This window comes from Pteropus medius, unplaced genomic scaffold (genome assembly GCF_902729225.1).
Source record: "Pteropus medius unplaced genomic scaffold, Ma_sr-lr_union100, whole genome shotgun sequence".
Lineage (NCBI taxonomy): Eukaryota > Metazoa > Chordata > Mammalia > Chiroptera > Pteropodidae > Pteropus > Pteropus medius.
In genome coordinates, this window is record NW_024354503.1 from 5940782 (window position 1) to 5958973 (window position 18192).

General features: G+C 36.9%; 1 protein-coding gene across 1 annotated transcript; it reads right to left on the minus strand.

The window, feature by feature from the left end:
- Positions 1–355: 355 nt before the first annotated feature.
- RPA2 (replication protein A2) lies at positions 356–12636 on the minus strand. Its single transcript, XM_039854089.1, has 9 exons — positions 12427–12636; positions 12054–12160; positions 10535–10636; positions 10299–10412; positions 7298–7372; positions 6664–6780; positions 2437–2544; positions 2184–2278; positions 356–1044 (listed from the first exon to the last, which is right to left on the minus strand). Exons 1-9 carry the CDS (start codon positions 12434–12436, stop codon positions 960–962), a joined length of 813 nt encoding a protein of 270 aa, XP_039710023.1. The 5' UTR covers positions 12437–12636; the 3' UTR covers positions 356–959.
- Between the last annotated feature and the right edge of the window lie 5556 nt (positions 12637–18192).

Here is an 18192-nt window from a genome sequence, read left to right on the forward strand (position 1 = left end):
AAAAGTAGCCAAGGCCTTTAGAATCTCATTCTAAGGTCAGACTGTAGATATTCGATTCACTTACATAATTATATACTGCTACAGAATCAAGATTAAGGTCCATTTTATCACCCTTATTAATGGCAACGCTAAATGCTTTATCATCTTTATTTCATTCAATTTTCATAACAAACCTAGAAGAAAATAACATCATTCTCTTCGTAAATGAGAAAATGGAGGCTCTCAGAGCCGACACAGCCTGCTCAAGATCCTAAAAAGGAGAGCCAAGACTTCACAGCCAAGTCAAACTATGCTACACTGTTTCAGTGATAAAGTAGTAATTATGCCAACTTAAAAATAAGAACAATTTCATAAATTACTGCAATAACAAAACTACTTTATTTAATGTATGAAAGTATTTAATTTGTACAAATCATGGTAACATTTCTTCCCCTCTGCCCCATGAGGTCCAACTCTAGAACCTCATATTTATTAACACACTCTTGGCAGCAGTCAAGACGTGGTGAAAGAAAGTGCAATTCTGAAAGTAACACATAACCAAGACAAGGAACAAAAACAGGCAGAGGTTAGCGGGTTTCTTGGCTAGCTTTCCACTCACAGGTTCTAGTCCTACTCATCTTGTCTCAACAGGAAACATTTTAGGAATAGAGACTTGCATGTATTATTTAAGTAACACTGCCCAACTCCTGATAGCATCCCTCTTCCATCTCCACTATCCTGATGTTTTAATTTGTAACTTAAGAAATTCCAGTCTGTTTTACATGCTTGTCAGTTGCCTATTTCCCTTTGAGCTTCAAAAATACAGAAGAGCAGTAAGCTTCAAAAGGATGTCAATTGAGATCTTTTATAGATGAAACCTGCTTTCTAGAAGTCAACTGGCCAAACATATACACAGCTGGAGACAAGAGTGTGAAAATAGGTCCAGCTGGAAAATATGTTAGGTACCCAAGTAGATCCAGTTATTCTGCGTCTGTGGATTTAAAATGATCATCATCCACAGTGGAATAGATGTGTCCCTCGTTGCTTAGAAAGTCCACAGCTTGCCTAGAAAGAAAGAAAAGACAGACTCATTTTCAAACCAACGCAGAAGAAAACTGCATTTTGGATATGGCCAAATATGTAAGCTTCATTCACCTCCCCACTTTCTATCTTAGCTAAAAATTCACAGCCATTCACTCACGGAAAACTCTTGTGGGGAGAAATACCAATAAAATTGCAGAACTGACGTAATCTATGGAGACAATGGCTATTAGGGCTGTCTCGGATCCTTCTCCCAAATTGTGTAAAGGCAAGAAAATAAGGCCTCTTTTAAATACCAGTCTAAGCAAATCAAAACAAGGATCTAAAGCTGTAGTCCAACTTGTACTAAAATCTTCTAGTATAAAGAGCTTTTTAAAAATGTTGCATGCCCTTCCCCATCTACCCACTGACCCTCTAGCTCCCCCTGTGTGAAGTTATAGGAAGGAAAGGAAAGTCTTTCCAGAAACTGTTGAGACCTTCAAAACCTTAAAGGCCCTCAGGGTCTGTGTCAGTAACATATTTAGTGACAGGAACAATTTATGGAGCACCTACTATATGACAGCCATTCTGTACCTCATCATCACAGTAACTCTAAGACAAACAATTATCTTCATTTTATAGGACAGGAAATGAAATTAGACCTGAGCATTTCTCTATCTAGGCCTAGAATATCAACTGATTTATGGTAACAAATAACTACCACAATCACCATAGTACTGTTTGATTAGTTCACTGGAATCAGGAAGATGCCTAACATGTTTATCAGGATAAGGACTAACAGTTTCGGGTCCAGATAGCCTGATACCCACATCTCCACAGAGGGGACTGTACACCTGAGGACCGGGAGCTAAGAACCTCCCTCCTCCAGATTAAATCCCACAAGAGGTGTCAGGTCAGTTTTTGCACAAAATTACATCCCCCGCACGTAGTGGGGCTCAGTGTTTATTGAATGAACAAATGAATGAAGGATGTGACAGGCAGCACCATCTTTGTGAATCCTTTTTTTCTATTTTTCCATGACTAAACAACTTCCCTTCTGTCAATAAGGTTGTAGTCAACAGATAGCTTGTTGGTTTTTGAAACACCTTTCATTATCAGGAAACCCGGATGCGGTAAAGTAGGTTTAACTCCAGAGTCTTAGCTCGTGGAAACCACTCACTCACTTGATTGAAACTACAGTCATGTGTTGGAGCTGGTTCTTGAGTTCGTGAAAGTTCAATCCTTCAGGTCTTGGGCAAGCCTTAATCAAATTCAGTACCTGAAAATTCAAATCAGAAAGATTTTGGCAACTACTTTGAATCAGCTTCCCTATGTAAATCTAAATCTCTTTATAAGACAGCCTTAAAATCATTAAGGAAATAATAAAATTTAGGATTGTCTGAGATTTGCATTTCTGGAGCCACTTGGGTAGTTTACCTGGTTTTGGGCCACGGTGAGGCCATTTACTGGCATGAAGCTATTCCCACCAAAGTTCCCTGCTTCGCCCATTCCTGGATTGCTGATGGATGCTCTTCCTCTCGAAGGCTAAATTAAGAAATAAGTTCACAACAGGAGAAAGTTCATCAATTTAAACAGAGTCCTTGCTATTTTAAAAAGCTTGTTAATATAATAAGCACCTTACAAAAAGCAATTTAACCAGTTTTCTCAATTACAAGTATTTACAATGGAAGGGAGAACTATTATTTAATAAGTATTTCAAAGGAAGGTAAAATAATCCTCTGAAGCACACCATATCAAACAGAGAGAAAGATGCCTTCTGCCTCCTTTTCTTTGTGATGGGAGGGTACCAAAGGAGAACTAGCACTGAGTAGGAAATTACCCAGATGTTTGCTATAATGGTATCTTTGGTGTTTAATCACTCATGCATTTGAGTGTCAACTAGGCATCATGAAGCATTACAGGGAGAAAAGGAGACACAGTTCCCATCATCTTTTCTTTTCTTCTTTTTTAATCACCGAAGTTAAAAAAAAAAAAAGGACTATAATCACTGTTTTCATTTCCCTTCTCCTTAGTCACTCCACAACTCCCACTATTTGGATTCCCCCTAATCCATCTCTGAAACTGTTCTAACCAAAGTCATCAATGACTTTTCAACCAACACTCAATAGTCTTTTTCAGCCCTGGTAACACGTGACCTCAAAAGCAGACACGGCTAACCACATTCCTCTTGGAAGGTACTCAAGTGCTTACATTTTCAGGAGAGGAAGCAAAGAGGCACCCTTACGTGCCTGTCGTTGGGCCTCACAGTGTCCCTAGACTTCTTGATACTACATTCTTCTGGTTCTCCACTTAACTCTCAAATCACACTTTCTCAATATCCTCTATCAGCCTATTTTTCTACTTGTCTCCCAAAAGGCTGATACTTCCTCCAGGATTTATTTCTAGACCTCCTCCTAGACCACGAATCCTTGTTTCCAGCCATTTACTGGATACCACCACCTAGATATCTCACACACTTCAAAACGAAATTCATTACCTTCCTCCCCAAACCGATTTGCCCTTCTATATTTCATCTCAATTAGTAAACTTGAACCTAAAGCAGACCTTAGTCATGTGTAAGTCTCCATTCGCTTACTTTCCAAAATTTGTCACCACAGTCTTTTAATATAATCTTCAGTGTCATTCAGCTCAAGCAGATCATCACCCCTGGTCTCCTGATTGGTATCTCAGCTGCTAGTCTCTCCTACTTCAATCAACCCTTCTCATTGCTACTAAGTAATAACTTCTATCACATCACTCTCTGCCTAAACGCTTCCCAGTGGCTCCCCCTGCCTGTGAAAATAATATAAAACTCCTAGACATTCAAGACCTACTACAATTAGACCACAAAATCTTTATTTTATTCTTGACATTCCCTTGCAACACTTTACTCTTCAGCTGTACTTGGACTTCTTGCCATCCACAAACATGCCTCTGACTCAAACATGTTCCCTGTTGAATATTTCTCCCCTCATCTGCCCGGTAAACTCTCTTCTCATCCTTTGAAGGCCAACTTAATTACTACTGTCTTTGTAAAGCCTTCCCTGACATTCCCCAAGCCAAGTTAAATCATGTCCTTCCTTCTTGGCTCTCACAGCATTTGGCCCCTTCTCTCCTATAGTAGCCATCACAAAAATTGCCTGTTATTTATGCCCACAAGCCCTTTCATTTTTGCACAGTGCCTGGTGGACAGTATGTGCTCACTGTTTAATCTATTGAATTGAATAAGTGAGGATAACAGATCAAATATTCAGTACCCATAATAAAGGAGCACCGCAGAAACTCATTAGGAGAAATCAGGAGATTCATTCACTCAACAAATGTTCATTAGATGTTTACTGCTTTGAGGTAATAAAAAAATAAAAATCAGTCATGGTCCCTTGTTTTCAAGCTGGATAACTTCACATTGCCTGCTGGTAAAATAGAAGTCTTACGTTTTATGATCCAATAATACTGAACTGAATGCTATTTCTTACTCTGCTGAAATGATCTCATGTCCTGCTTCAGATAGCGCCCCCTCATAACCTCCTCCAGGAGGCCTCTCTTAATGTCCAGATCAGGATAGGAAATCCTCTGTGGTTCCATGGCACCCTGAACTTGCCACTTATCACTACTTAAGTGCTCTGAACCCCTAATAATGCAAACCCTTTGAAGGAAAAGACTTATTTACTCTACAACATAACTGTCTACATTCCCAGTTTCCACTCCCTAACCACCCATGCTTACTTTAAAACCGTTTATATCACATATTTGATACATATATGTTACCAAGGATAGTAATAAATACCAAAATGCCATTCTCTTCAACCCACTTTTCTCCTCTCCTCTACTGAAGCCTCTCTTTTGAAGATCCATGTTTCCAAATTCAACAGCAGACCTCTCTCATCATCTTACTTGACTTCTAGGTAGAGTTCTACAATTGATTTCTACTCCGTCTTAAAATATTCTTTTCACAATATTCTACAGAATCACATTCTGGTTTTCCTCCTACCAACCTGGCAACTTGACTTTCACTAGCCCCTGTTCTGCTTCCAGACTTAAGGTTAAAATACCAGAGCTCAAGTCTCTGACCTCTTAACTCCCTAGTTGTCTGAGCTCATGAGGCTTTATCTACCACCTATACAATGACTCCCAAAGTTCTATCTCTAGTCCTTACCTCTTTCTAGAGTCCCAACCTTATACATTTAACCATCCATTGTTCTCCAGTTGGATATTTAACTGGTATCTCATCCTTGTTAAGTCCAAACAGAACGCTGGATTTTATCCTCCAAAATTGCTACCTTCATCTACTTGCTCAAGCCCAAACCCAGGAGTCATTTTTGAATACTCTGTTCTTTATATCCTATATCTAACACTTCAATAAGGCCTATCAGCTCTACCTTCAAATGATATCAAAATCTAACCACTCCTTATCCCAGATGTTACCATTCCTCTGAATTACTTCTATTGTTATTCTTGGTACCTCATAGTCTATTCTCCATACAGCAGCCCAAGTCAGCTTTTAAAAAGGTAAATCAGACCACGTCACTCCCTAGACAAAACCTTTTAAAGGTTTGGTATCAATCAGAATAAAATAATCCTTACTATGGCCTACAGAGCCCTACACAATCTGGGTTCTGCTTCCTTGCCTACATCCAACTGTTTTCCCTGTCATCTGCTTCACTAGACAGACTGGCCTTTTTGCTGGTCTCACACATCCCAAGCTTACTGCAGCCTCATGGCTTCTGACTTTCTATTCCCTCTGCTTGGTTTGTTCTTCCCCTATCTACATTGCACCATTCATATTTCCTCCATCGCTCTCTTCTCCTACTTTATTTTATTTCAGCACAGCTACGACAATCTAAAATTATATATTCGTTTCTGGTTTATTGCCCATTTCTCTCAAGTTTCGAGTGCAGACACTTTATTCATCTCTGGATTAAGTGCTATATTCCAAGGGCCTAGAATGACTGGCACGTACTAGGCTCAACAAGTATTTTTCTAACAAAAGCATTTATATCTGTATCCACAGAGATAACAAAGTGCTTGGCACAGAGTAAGATGCAACAGCATCTTTAATAGCTCCTCAGACCTCTCGTCTCTCTTATTGTAACCTATCCTCCATCTTGCCACTAGAATCATTGAAGGACATTCCAACACAAGAATCAACAAACCCTTTGCCTGGACCTAGATGGACTTGCCAAATTGAATTCATACAACAGAAAATAATATTGAGAAATTTCAATATGAAGCAAAAAATATCTTTTCAGTGATAAAATAATGATGCGTAAATTCTAACTATTTAGCCAATAGGCTGGAAGGAAAGGAGCAAAATGCTGTCCCAGTTGAGGTTTTTCTCTGAATATAGACTGACAATTGTAGTTGCAGCTCAAGCTGTAACTACATGTCTACACATGAAGGCTGTCTTAGGCTCCAGCCATCCAAGCCAGTGGGGTGTGTGTGTGTGTGTGTGTGTGTGTCATAGGAACTTGTCATTCTGAGAAAAACATGAGTGCTTTATCTGGAATAAAACAGCATGGCAAACTTCATGGACAAAACATTTTAAGAACTGAGTGATACCTTTATTCTGGCTCGACCTTCAGAATGTCAAGAAAACCAAAGCCAGAGCACAGAAGCTGCCTATGCTCTTCCAGGGAAGAGAAAACGATGAGTGAAGCTGCTCACCTGGCTGTTAGCTTTGTTCAGTGTCATGTGTGCATTCACTACTTCCAGAATATGTGCAGTGAACTCATTCATATCCTCCAGGGGCATAATCTTAAAGGCTACCAGGCTTTTTTTGTTCTATTAAAGTAAAGAGAAAAATGTGAATAAAGGATGAGCATATTCAAGTCAATTTCAGGTCAAAACGCCATGGCTCTTTTCTTGGTTATAATATTCTGCTAACACGAGAAAAATGTGTTACATACTTAAAATTTGTAACTCAAGGTTAATCTAAATATAGTCAATAAAATATAATAAAAAACCCCAAACTAGCCAAGATATTCAAGACTTGCCCAAGGTTACACAACCAAGCAGTCTAGTATCCTGGCTCTAAATCCAGGGTCTGCCCATTTACATCTAATGGATACCAGAGATGGCAACTGTAGGCAGAGATCCTGTTCTTTCTCTATCATTCTGTTAATTTTGCATTAAGGTAAAACCCATTATTTCCCTTTGAAGAAGAAAATAATAAAATAACTTCAATATAACTCCCATTAAACATAGGAACTTAGTTTAAATTTTCAGTATTCTAAACTCAGGCACGAATCCAGAAATGGCTTCATGCAAATACATTTTGTCATTTTTTTTCTGACTTCACCTGAAAAGATCTCAGATGGCCAGCCACTTTCACATACGTTTCTGGAGGAACCACAGTATTTTCACCGCTGGTGTCCTAACAAATAAAATACAAACATATTACTAAGGTTTTAGTGATGTTGGTGAAAACCTCTTAAAAATTTCTAAATAATGTACAAAAAGAGAAAGTTATAAAGTGAGAGTTAAAGGATCCTAATATAGTACTAACTAGTTTGCCCTAACTTTTAGAATTTTTTTTATAAAATCAGAAATTAGAATAAAAACATCTCTAAAGGTAATTTCCAGTTCCAAAGTTCTATGTTATGCACATCATAAAAAAGCAAACAATTATGGCACTCTCATTCAATGCTCTTAGTTATACAACTTTCGGGTGGACATACATATCAGTACAGCAGACCTACTTTTAGGAAATAAGAACATGCATTAAGATTTAGCTTTAAGAATATTCACTACAGCACAGAATACTAAAAAATTTAAAACAATCTAAATATGTCAACAACAGGCACATGTAGAATTCTATTTATTGTCTGGGAAGACCGGTTGTGACACACAGAAAAAAGCTGAATTTCCATGTGGGGGAAAAATACACACCAAAATGTTAACAATGGTTAACTGGGATAATTACAAATGATTTTAACATTTCTTTTGGGGTTTTCTAGAACATGTACACATTATTTATAAGAAAATATATAAGTAGAGTCTTAAAGTTTTTTCTTATTATAAAATACAAGTATAAAAAAATAAAAAATAAGATACATGTGTTTAAAAATAAAAAACACCCCAACATCCATCAGCTGGAGATCAACTATTTTTTTGCATTTCACTTCATCTATTTTACATAGCTGAATTTATACCAAATATCCAAATTAACGTTTAATATGGTAAAAAAAATTTCATCTCACTAAAACCAAAGAAGTAAAAAATGAGAAAATTCTCACTGATGAGACTGTATTTTTAAACTATCAAACAAAAACTTAAGATTCATAAAGCCCACTGTTAGAAAGGGTATGGAGAGCTAACTGGGCACTTTCATGCACTAATGAAGTATGTAAATTGGTTCTTTTATGGAAGGCAAAAAAAAAGTAAAAAAAATATAAAATATGTATTTCTTCTAGAAAATCTAGTTTTAAGAATTCATCTTAAGGAGATTACCTCATAATCATGAAGAAATGTACACAAAGATACTCACTAGGACATTGTCTATAATAGCAAATGACTGGAAACAAGCTAAATGTTCTCCAGTTGGGTCCACTGTTAAGTAACAGATGATGTAATCTTATGATGGAATAGGCAGTCACTCAAAATGGTATAAATCTATATTTACTGACAATAGAGATCAGTTCCACACCATAAGTTTTGAATGAAAAGAGTTATAGAGCAGCTCCATATCATATCATCCTTTACATAAAACTGTATGCAGACATCTAATATACGTGCAGGTATGCAGACAGAAATGTCTGAAAGGGTATTTACCAAAATATGTTATAATAGTAGCCATCTCTGGGATGTGGGATTTCAGGTGATTTTTAACAATGTCTTATAAGTAAGCATGGTACATTTTATATGAGCATGTATTATCAGGCATCTTTATTATCTGCCCCGCCTCTTGATGGCAGGCACTGCATCCTATTCATTTTTGTACACCCGGAACCAAGCAGTTTGGTTCAGAATCTGTATTCCAATAACTAGTGAATAAATTATCCTGTATTTTTCTGAGAAGCAAAAATTAAAGAATGCAGAGCTAGCAAGTTATTTCTCCATAGATGACTGGTGGTTTTTGAAGTGAAAATAGCAAATTATTTATTATCCAATTTTTGAATATTGGTTAGAGCCTTCTCTGCATGTCTGATTATCCCCACAACAGTGACTTAGATCAGAATAAAGTTTGTTTGTTTAAAAAACAACATAAAAAACCAAGAGGCCTTCTGCCCAATTAAACAATAAAAAGGATAAAAAGCATGCTATTTTCTTTCAGTCTATTTTCTCCATATACATGTTACTTTGTAAAAATGGGATCGTACTACACATACTATCTTATAATGTGCTCTTTTCCTCTCAACGATTTATGGTAATCACTTCTTTGTGACGATAGCTTTCTACATCATTTGACGTACTCTATAAATATACCATGCTTTAATTAGTAACGCTATTCCTAATATTTTGTTTTTAGTTTTTCATTATAAATAATACTATGATCAACGTTCTTGCATCTGAATCATTGTACATGTAATTATTTCCTAAATGTCAATCTCTAGCAGTAGTGTATGAGGTCAACATCTTTATGACGGATGATTTTGATCATCTGCTGATTTTTGAGAAAGGTTATACCAATTTATAGTTATACCATCACAGAATGGTATCCACTTCTCCAAATGGTGACAAATCATTCAACAAATTAAGTGCCTACTAAGTGCTAGAGGCACTGTGCTAGCTACCACCCTCATTGGAAATGGGCATTGCAATTCTATTTTTTTCCTTGCTAATTTAATAAGTTAAAAACAGTACCTTAATGTTTATTAAACCTGCTGTTATTGTTGTTGCAATTTATATTTCATCTATTATGGATTATCTGTACATCTTCTATGTCCATTTCTTTAAGGTGAAGTTGCTTTTTGTTGTTAAGAGCTTTTATTAATTAAACATTTTAAATGTTTGTAATATGTTGCAAAAAATTTATTTTCCCATTTATTTAAATATTTACTAAGGGCTCACCATGTAACTGGCACTGTTTTAGGTGCTAAGGATACAGTGCCAGCATAAAAAATCTTTGTTCTAAATTTACATTCTAGTGCCTCCTGTCACTTGTCTTTTAACTTTGTTTACAGTGTTTTGGAAAGTTTAGAAGGTTTTAAACTTTTATAAAATCAAATGTATTAACCTTTCGTTTTAAGGTTACTACCTTTGATATCTTGCTTATGTTATTATTTTTATAATTAGAACCTTAAAAAAGACAGACTAAAAAAAGTTCAACATCTCCAAAGTCCCATGGTAACCCCACTCACATCTGTGTCAACCCACTGGCGAACATCCATGGGTGCAGCTGTCATATCATCTATTTTGTAAACAATGTTGGTTGGAGCCTTCTCTGCATGTCTGATTATCCCCACAATAGTGACCTAGATCAGAAGAAAAAGTTTGGCTTTGACACCAATGTAACATTTATGTACTTTTAAATGAAGTAATTTTTATTTCATTCTTCATATGATTAAGTGGCTCTTTCACAAATTATTCTATGTACCTGTGAAATCTCAACATTTCCAATTCTGAACACTTCATCAACCAGAGTAGCAGAAAGCAGCTGTGATATGGTACAGGGTACAATGTGCTGGGCTCGGGATCGCTGAAAGAGTAGGCAAAAAATTCAATTAAAATAATAACTACCACTCGTTTAACATCTGCTTTGCGCCAAGCATTTTACATATAAAATTGGATCTTCAAAAGGAACTTAATTATCCTAGCTTTACAGATATGGAAACAAGGTCATATAACTAACAAACGCCTAAAAGCTAAAAAAACACTTTAGAATTCAAACTCAGGTTTGTGTGACTCCAAAGCTCCTGATGAATGGATAAGTTTGTTTTGTACTAGAGACTCATCAAAATGAGTAGACCACAGTGGGGACAGCATATGAAATTGACTAGCTTCCTGAACAGACCTTTACAAGGAAACTAGCTTTATGATGAAAGCAAGCTGGCTGTTCATCAGACAAGAGATGTTATTTGAAAAGGGTTTGAGAAATAGCCAGTGAGACAGAACTTTGGAGTTGCTCTAAATCTCATAAAAAAACATAACAAAAAGTTAGAGGTATAATTTCCTTTAGGACAGATGTTCTGACAACTGGATGGCAATCCTGGGGAAAATGGGATAAAGGCTTGGTCACACTAGACATCTTAAAGGGAAGGGAAAGGGTAGGACAGAAGAGTGTCTAGTGAGGATGAAATCAACAGCAGTTGTTAAATGAAAACTCTCTTCTGAAAGAGTAAATAAGCATGTGGAGAGGTTTTTACAGATCAGATTTTTATACATTAGCTTATTTATCAATACTCAGAGCCACACTGTGATATGAATAATACTAGTATCATTATTTGATAGAAAAAAACCACCTCTACCAAAACCAAGGGTTCAAGTTGCTTTGCTAAACTCACTGCCAGTTAAAATGCAAAGCTGATTCTAGACACAACATATTCTGGCTGCAAAGCTCAAGTTCTTTTAAATAATAACCTGGGGCCATTTATTGAAAGCGACTACGGGGCAGGCACTTTATAATATTAAGTCTCACGACCACCTTGTAAGGCATGTATTATTTAATCTCATTTATTTAGGTGCAAAACCGACTCTCAAGAAAGTTAAGAAATTTGTCCAATATTATCGAGCAAAGTGTTGGAGAACATAGATCTACATGACTTTCAAAGACCATGCTCTTTCCACCATATTAGAGTACCTCGCCAAGTTTAATTAAAAAACTATTTTGAATACCTTAACGTAAAATATGCTATTAGTATGTTTAATTTTTCCATAAAAGTTAATTCATTAGCTAGCTTGATAAATTTCAAAATAAAGGCAAGGAAACAGTGGATGCAATCATAGGTGAGATTCCTTTTTACAAACGTACAGCACTTGATTTCAAGATTCGATCATTGTTATCGAATCAGTTCATGTTTAACATCCTTCGCCACGTAAAATTTTTTCACTTGGCTGAGTTACGAACTTAAGGTCAGATTAAAAAAAAACAAAACCGAAATACTCTTTCAACCTACTGATTTCTTTTCAGCCTGAGAAGGTGCCGGCGATCCAAAGCCCCCAGGGGACTGTGTGTAGCCACCAGCTCCCCCAAAGGTGGAGTTGCCATAGCTTTCAAATCCACCTGGTTTTAAATAACAACATTAGTATCTGGGCTGCATTCCAAGCTTCTGAAAAACCCACAGGTCCCCTAAACTTCACTCCCTCCACCTAAACACTCCCACATCTCCCTTATCTTCCCCACCACCTTTCCCTGGCCCCCAAACGCCCCCACCTACGGCTCCCGCCCCTCCCCCAACTCCTCTTCCTCCCGCGGCCAAACGCCTCTCCAACCCCCGCTCTGTTTGCTAAATTCTTGCGATTCTCATCCTCCGCGCCACTCGTCATTACTATTCCACATTATGGTCACGATTTCCACAGGAAAAAGACCGAGAGAATTCCAGTCTGCTGGGTTCGCCGTTCGCCACAGAACCTTGTTGCGGCCGCAGCGCTATATCTACTTTTCGCTGGCGCCACAAAGTACTTCCCGCGAATGACGGAGCCAATCAGCGTTCAAAATGCTTCTTGCTTCAGCCAATCAATGCTCACGAATCCTGTCTTCGCTGGCCAGGTTCTCGAATACACGCCCTCTGCCCCCAGTAGGGCCGGAAGCCTTTGCGGCCATTTTTACTAAGGTCAAAACATGCTGCGCAAGCGGAAGCAAAGATCCTCGTGAGGCTGATGGGGCGGTGTCTCAATAAAACAACCAATCCAGTAATACTTCCGTATCTCAGGACCATATAATCTCATCTCTGCTAATGGGTGACACCTTACGTCACTTCCTTTGTTGGTTTCTCTTCCCGCCAAATTTTCACCAATCATACGACGCCTTAATGCAAAGTGCGTCAGCATTTCCGCGTGGCGGTCGTCATAAGTTTGCGCTGCCGGAATAGCAACTTCGCAGCACCTTGTGGGATTGTGTATTCATTAATATAAAGAACCTGGTTTTTTTCTTGTATTTCCACTCCCCGGTCGTAATTCTACCCAGTGAAGCTATAAGACATATACGCTCTTTTCCCCAGGATGGCCTTCCAAATAATATGAGGATTGCCTTCCCTGCACCTGTCTTCACCCTAGTCTAATCCAGCAACACTTCCTCTGTTGCTTTTAACTATTCTTCATCTAATTTGGTTGCGTTCCTCCTATAGGAAGAGCAACTTGTCTGTCTGTTCCTTGCTGTAAATACTGCTAGATTTTAGAATTCCCCCCTCCATTTATTTAAAAATATCTCTTGATGCTGCTTTTGTCCCAAGCTCTGTGCTGGCTACTGGGATTCAGTGGTAAATAAAGGTGGACATGGTCCTTGGGCTCCTGGATGGTTTTCTTTTATTAAAACACTGTTTTAAATATTTTATATTTATTAACTGAATCCTGTGAAGTAGATAAGGTAGTTATGGTCTCCATTTTATAGATGAAGAAACTGAGGAACGGGGAGGCTAAGTTTTGGGAGCCTGCATTCAAGCCCAGGAAATCTAATTTCATCATGGTGCAGTTACTATACCTTCTTGAACATTCTAAACAAAGTCAAGTGACAACTATGGTCAGGCAGGAAAACTGTAAATGTAGTGGATAACAGAGGGATTTTTTTTTTTTTTAGGTGAGGCAACCCTTGGTTGCAAGATTGCAAGGAACTTGTCAGCTCACAATCCCTTATTTTTTATTTTTTAGGCCAAAGCACCTGGTCTTCCTAGGTGGTCTCCCATCCAAGTATTAACCAGGCCTGCCCCTGCTTAGTTTCTAAGATCAGACGGGATTTTTTTTAAAAACTTTTTTCTCCACAGTAAGAAAAACAACAACACAAGCATAATGGTAAATAGCAACTGACATAAAAAATATAGACCCAGTGTTGCCAGATCATCTGTTTTAGCACATTTCAGAAATTTGGGTTTTTCTGTAGTTTTCTGAATTTTAAGTGTTCTTAAATAAACAATTTAAAAACACCATATAGGCCAAAGAAAAGATACCTGTGAGCCAGATGTTACTTTGTAAATTCTGTAAGCCTCCAAATCATTGCTGAAGAATAAGCTAGATACAGCCAAGAACAAAAGGCATACCAAGATGACACTACTATATTAAGCCTAAGGTGATTGAAACTTACATTGTCTGACAAATAAGAGCATATTTATGATACATAGGATAAAATGTTTGAAATTAAGACTATTCTGGGTAATTTAAGATGTGGGTTCACTTGGGCTAATTGGTCTTATTTGGGCCGATTATGATATGATTGAGGTTCAGCTAGTTATAAATTCAGCTGTGAAGAGCATACATTTAAACATGAAATAAAATGAAAATGTCTTAAAATATAACAATGCAAAACATGAAAATGATTTTGCACATCTTTTCAAGAGCTCGATGATCTGATAAATTGAGCAGAAGGTTCAGTTCTCAATCAGTGCTAAAAAATTGGTATTTACCGTGTGTGTGTGTGTGTGTGTGTGTGTGTGTGTGTGTGTGTGGTAGTGACATAATATCTCAAGGTTTATTTCATCAAGTTGCAATCTTCCTGTCACATAAAGTATTCCAAGAAGTTTTCCATTTCCCTCTCTAGGCGGGCTGGTATCAGGGAAATCCATAGCAAGACTGAGAAGAGGAGAAATCACCCTTTAAAAACAATCAAGTGACACATCCTTTAGGACAACTACTATTAAAAAATAGAAAACACCAAATGTTGGTGAGGGTGTGGGGAAATTGGAACACTTGCCCACTGTTAGTGGGAATGTAAAATGGTACAGTTGCTATGGAAAACAGTATGGCAGTTCCTCAAAAAAAATAGAAATATAATCACCATATGATCCAATAGTATATATCCCAAAGAAGAAAGCAAGGACTCAAAACAGATGTTTGTACACCCATGTTCCTAGCAGCATTGTTCACGATAGCCAAAATGTGAAAGCAACCCAAATATCCACTGACACATGAATGGATAAACAACATGTGGTATGGACATACAATGGAATTATTCAGCCTTAAAAAAGGAAGGAAATTCTGATACATGCTACAATATGGATAAACCTTGAAGATATGCTAAATGAAATAAGCCAGTCACAAAAGGACAAATATTGTCTGATTTCACTTATATGATGTACCTTAGAATAGTCAAATTCATAGAGACAGAAAGTAGAATAGTGGTTGCTAGGGGCTGGAAAGAGGTAGGAACGGGAGTTATTGTTTAATGGGTACAGAGTTTCTGTTTTAGAAGAGAAAGTTCTGGAGACAGTGGTGATGATTGCACAACAAAATGAATATAGTTAATGCCACTGAAGTGTACACTTAAAATAGATAAAAAGTAAATTTAGTTATTTGTATTTTACTACAATTAAAAATATTTTTAAAAAATCTACTTTGGTGTTTAATGAGTGCATACCACATGCCAGTTACATGCATCACCTCTACTAAATGCTGAATATGGATTATCTCCCAAAGTTTTTGACTGTTATTTTGACCTCCATGGTCAACTTGCTTCCACTTTATAAACACAAACATTTTAATCAGAACTGTTCCAATATTGATGAAGTTTAATTTGTACTCAATTCCCTGTTCAATTTTCTTTTTGTATGATGAGATTTAGCCATTCCGAATTTTTCTCATTTCAAATTTTGCTGAACTCATTTTTATGTGGCTCAGTCTTTTCCTGGGCAAACTATACAATGAGGATTTAATTCATCACCCAAATGCGATCCATACAAATTTTTGCATATGTGATGTTTCACATCTGCTGCTGTAGTTTTATGGATGCTCATTATGTCTATGAAGTACAATTTGATTTAGTGGATATTTTGCAGTTTTCAATGTCATACACAAAATGTGATTTTCCAAGGGTTTTTTTTTTTTTTTGTCTAAGAATTTTAGTGGTCAGAGTTGCCATTTCAATTTTATACTGTACTGATTTTTTAATCAGTAATAATCATTATGAATTGGATAAAACTAATAGGATTATTTTACTATCAGAGAGGCTTTTATATGTGGCAGAACACCCAGAACTACTTGTTTAATGCTCAATTTATTAAACTTGTACAGCTAATAAAACTTGAAATCAATCTTTCAGGTATTTATATATTGTTTACGAACTATTAAATAACCTTTAAAATTTTAAACTACAAAGTTTTAGTATGGCCAATTCTTATGAATACTTTAAATAACTAAAAGAACAAACAAAACACAAAAACGATAGTTTATTATGAAGCTAATGACTTTTAAGCTTCAAGGCCCCTCACTTGCACAGTATCTTCCAAGGCCCCTTCTTTTGTCTAGTTAAATATTTACTTTTATACCTTACTTTGCATTCTTTTTCTTAAATAGGGCCACACAAATGTATAAGCTTCAAGACCCACAAAATCTGGAGCTTCCTGCCCCTGCCTCCATGGATCATTGCTTTTTTATTTTGTTATTGTCCCAGGGTTTCTATAATATTATTTTTATTCCAGAATCCAACCAGACTGAAAAAAGAAAAGGAATGTCATCTTAGTTCACTTGACATTATTGGATCTGAGTCTTCAATCAATTGATTTTTGGTCAAGACTCAAAACTTGTTTGTGTGGTCCAAGGAGACCGTCACCAGGCCACAGATGACCAGGCTGAGCTTCCTTTTTGTAATATTCGTAAGACTTTTTAAGTCACACCTTTCTCATAGTTTTTGATTTTTTGCAACCTAATGTCTTTCCTCAAGATCATGGGCTTTCAGTCTCATTTGTCAGGATTATATAATCTGTTGTCCTGTTGGATATATCGATGGGGACTTTTGCAAGTTTAAAAATTCATATATTCCTATTACTACATTATTTTGTTATATTTGTAAGGCCATCTGAAGGCTTCACTTTCTAGAAGAGGAGGAATAGAATTTGTAGAGTTACAGGACTCTACGATGTTTGGCTAATTAGTTCTTAGATCACCTTATTATCCTCGCCTTCTACTTGGTTATTGTGTGTGAGCAGCCCAGCTCCTCAGCCCTTCTTGTTCTGCCCACAGTTCCACTCTGCTGGAACAGTTTGACTTCTCACATGTCTGTGAGTTTCTTCCTTATGTACATATACTTTGTAAACAGACATCTAATTAATAAAAGAAGCAAAGTACCTGTGTGTGTTGACATTACTTATTAAAATAAAAAAGTTACTGTCGCTTTGTAGTATAATTTGAAGTCGGGCTTCAAATTATACTACAAAGTGACAGTAATCATAACGGCATGGTACTGGCAGCAAAACAGACACATGGACCAGTGGAATAGAATCGAGAGTCCAGAAGTAAACTCATATTTATACGGGCAAATAATTTTTGACAAAAAATCCAAAAACATACAGTGGAGAAAGGAAAGTCTCTTTAATAAATGGTGCTGGGAAGACTGGAAAGTCACCCGCAAAAGAATGAAACTAGACTGTTGTCTATCACCACACAACAAAATTAACTCAAAATGGATTAAGGACCTGAATATAAGAACTGAAACAATAAAATGCATAGAAAAAAACATAGAAACTAAAATCAAGGATCTTGGACTTAAAGAGGATTTTATGAATTTGACCTCAAAAGCTAGGGAAGTAAAAGCTAAAATAAATGAATGGGACTACATCAAACTAAAAAGCTTCTGCTCAGCAAAAGAAATCATCAACAAGGTAAAGATACAACCATCCAAATGGGAAAACATATTTACAAGCAACACCTCCGATAAGGGCCTAATATCCAAAATATACGAAGAACTCATACAACTCAATAACAAGAAAAAAAACAAACGCTCCAATCAAAAAATGGTCAGAGGACCTGAACAAACACTTCTCCCTAGAGGACATACAAATGGCCAACAAATATTTGAAAAGATGTTCAACATCACTAGCTATTAGGGAAATGCAAATCAAAACCACAATGAAATACTATCTCACACCTGTTAGAATAGCAATAATCAACAAGACAAGTAATAACAAACGCTGGAGAGGATGTGGAGAAAAAGGAACCCTCATACACTGCTGGTGGGACTGCAAATTGGTACAGCCACTATGGAAAACAGTATGGAAGTTCCTCAAAAAACTAAGAATTGATCTACCATATGATTTAGCAATCCCTCTACTGGGTATTTACCCCAAAGACTTGAAAACCCATATCCAAAAAGATATTTGCATACCGATGTTC